This window comes from Brassica napus, chromosome C2 (assembly GCF_020379485.1).
Source record: "Brassica napus cultivar Da-Ae chromosome C2, Da-Ae, whole genome shotgun sequence".
Lineage (NCBI taxonomy): Eukaryota > Viridiplantae > Streptophyta > Magnoliopsida > Brassicales > Brassicaceae > Brassica > Brassica napus.
In genome coordinates this window covers 14,112,978-14,115,614 of record NC_063445.1, presented here as the reverse complement: position 1 = coordinate 14,115,614, position 2,637 = coordinate 14,112,978, and the positions used below count along the sequence as shown (strand labels likewise).

General features: G+C 32.3%; 1 protein-coding gene across 1 annotated transcript; it reads left to right on the top strand.

Moving 5' to 3' along the window:
* Window positions 1–381: 381 nt before the first annotated feature.
* LOC106358990 lies at window positions 382–1,823 on the top strand (the record flags this gene model as incomplete). The annotated part of the gene is made up of 1 exon (XM_048748204.1): window positions 382–1,823. A coding segment is annotated over one exon (684 nt), but the record flags the coding sequence as incomplete, so codon positions are not given.
* Window positions 1,824–2,637: the final 814 nt, after the last annotated feature.

The window sequence follows — 2,637 nt, the reverse complement described above, 5'->3', positions numbered from 1 at the left end:
CACTTTAATTGGTTTTAAATGGTGGGGTGAATTTAAAGGTTCACGCCTGAAACCTAAGTTCTGTCCCGCCGAAAAAGTAGAACATTTTGAGAATTGCTTCTCAACGTGCTGTTAAACTTTTAGGTTTGGTTCTTTCTAACCTATATATCCAATTAATTATGCATAAGAAAAACAAAGTTGGTGAAATATAACAGACTTAAAATAGTGGATAAAGCAGTTAATAATTCGAAAGTTCTCTCATACCCACATGGTTACGTAAAAAGCTAAATTAATTAAGTAAAATATATGTCTGAAGCATGTGATTAGTTTAATCTTAACGAGTAAGAACCCTTAAACTTATATAAAATCTCAAACTGCATAGCATGCAAGCACGCACTATAAATATCTTCCGAAAGTAATCGAGTCATTTCAAGTTCAGCCAGACTCTCACCCTTTAGCTCTAAGTTTCCTCTAGTTGCTTCTTCAATATTCCATCTTATTTTAACTAAACCTTGTTTACTTAAGGCATACCTTGAACCGGTAGTGGCCATGCAAGAGTCCCAATATAACAAGAAGTCATCTCTTAAGTTGCTCGACCGCCTATTCTTGCCGTTTATTGTAGTTGTTGTTTGTGTTATAGTTTTTGTTAGCCCGTTTTGGCTTCAAGTTTCTCTCAGATTTTTCATATCAACTATCTCTAGAGTGATTACTTACATGTCAACCCCCAAGGTCTTATTCCTTCTCACAAATATCATCGTGATCACCCTCATTGGAGAATCAATGTTTTCTAGATCAAGATCTGTTCTTTCAACTAGCGAGTTACGCAAAGAGTGCATAACTGTAAGAAACAATTCTTGTGACTTGTGGTCTTGTGCAAACATGAAGATGGGAATCGGATGTCAACAGTTAACAAAAGAGAATATGGATAGACCGAGACACGAAGATGGTAAAAGGCGTAAGCTTAGTCCGATGCAGATGGATTCACTACACCAGAGAGCTGATGATCTGATCGCTCGTGTGAACAGACGGAGGAGGCTTGAAACTGGGATTTTAAATAGCCACATAGACCATAGCCGTATGTCATAATAATTACATGGACAAATGTGCGTATAAAGTATTGTTTGTTATCGCGAAACTAAGTATTGTTTGTTATCACGAAACTAATATTCATCATATCTTGAAAAACAAAATAAGCATTCTCTCCAACTAGCAACCTCATCAACGTGTATTTTCATTTAATCATCAAGTATAAAATTCAGTTTAAATTTTATGTGCATATAACACGTTTTAGAGATAAAATTTTGCTATGCTCCGTGCACACAAGTTTGACTCCGGGGCTTGCATTCTTTCTACTCTCGGTTCTGCTACCGTATAAGTAATTAAAATAGCGACCGGTGATTGTGGTGGGGTGGTAAGGAGGCGGGTTTGAAACGCTAACACGACCCGACTGCGTAAAACTAAGTCACAATTATCCTGGTTACTTAACACGAATATAGGTCAATGCTTTAGGGTTCATTTGAATGTCTGGAGGGTCTATCCGTGGATTGCACTTCGCTTTAAGGATTAGTCTTACCCTTTCCACGGGCCTGGGATACCATCAAGTTAATCAAAAAAACAAAAATTAAAATAGCTTCTGAGAGGTCCAAAAAGGAGTTAGTAACATTAATGTAAATAAGTTAACGTGAGTGGTGAATAATATGTTTTTTTTTATACCAAAAACATAGAAGAATAACTTTAAATCACCGAGTCAGTTGATTAAGCTCGGATACAGCACAACTACGTTTCAATATATAGTAAAACTTTTTGTAAGAATTCTTTTATTTACTAAGTACAGTACAACCTCTATAAATTAATAATGTTGGGACATTGAAATTTTATTAATTTATAGAGATATTAATTTATTAAAATTTCTTTATTTAGATTTCTTATTTTAAAATATATTTATTCTAAGATAGAATAATATTTGATTTTAGTGTATAGACATTAATTGTTATTTTTTGAAATTTGAAATTTAAAATTTATATTATTTTTATTATATTATTTGGTGTATATAATATATATTTATATATAATATTACTAAATCTCATCAAATATATATTAAGTGCTAAGAAAATATAAAGATGATTCAATTGTGAATTTAAAACAAACAATATAATAATATGTTCTTACTTATATAAAATATGTATACATATAAATTATTAATTTATAATTTTAATTGGACCATATATTTACATAGAATTTTCTAAAAAAATATTATCTTATTATTTTATCTATTTGTATCAAACTTTGAACCGGTCCAACTTGGAACCGGCAAAATTTATTAATTTATAAAGATTATTAAATTGTCGAGTATTAATTTATAGAGGCTCTACTGTATATATATTTATATAGTGTGAGAATGGCAAGGTACTGACTGAGATGTTCAATCCTTTGGGCTCTGCTGCTGTAGAGGCCTCATATCGGCTGATGGACCTAGTGACTTGAGACCAAATGAAAGCAAGACAAGTAAATGGATCTCAACTGATTAATGAGAAGCCCAACATCAAGAGGTTGGCTGATATAAATATGGGAAGAGATGCAGATGATTATAACAGAATTATAACAACTTTTCTACCATCTCTTTCTTTGTACAAATTTGTACGCCATTGTTGGCAAATC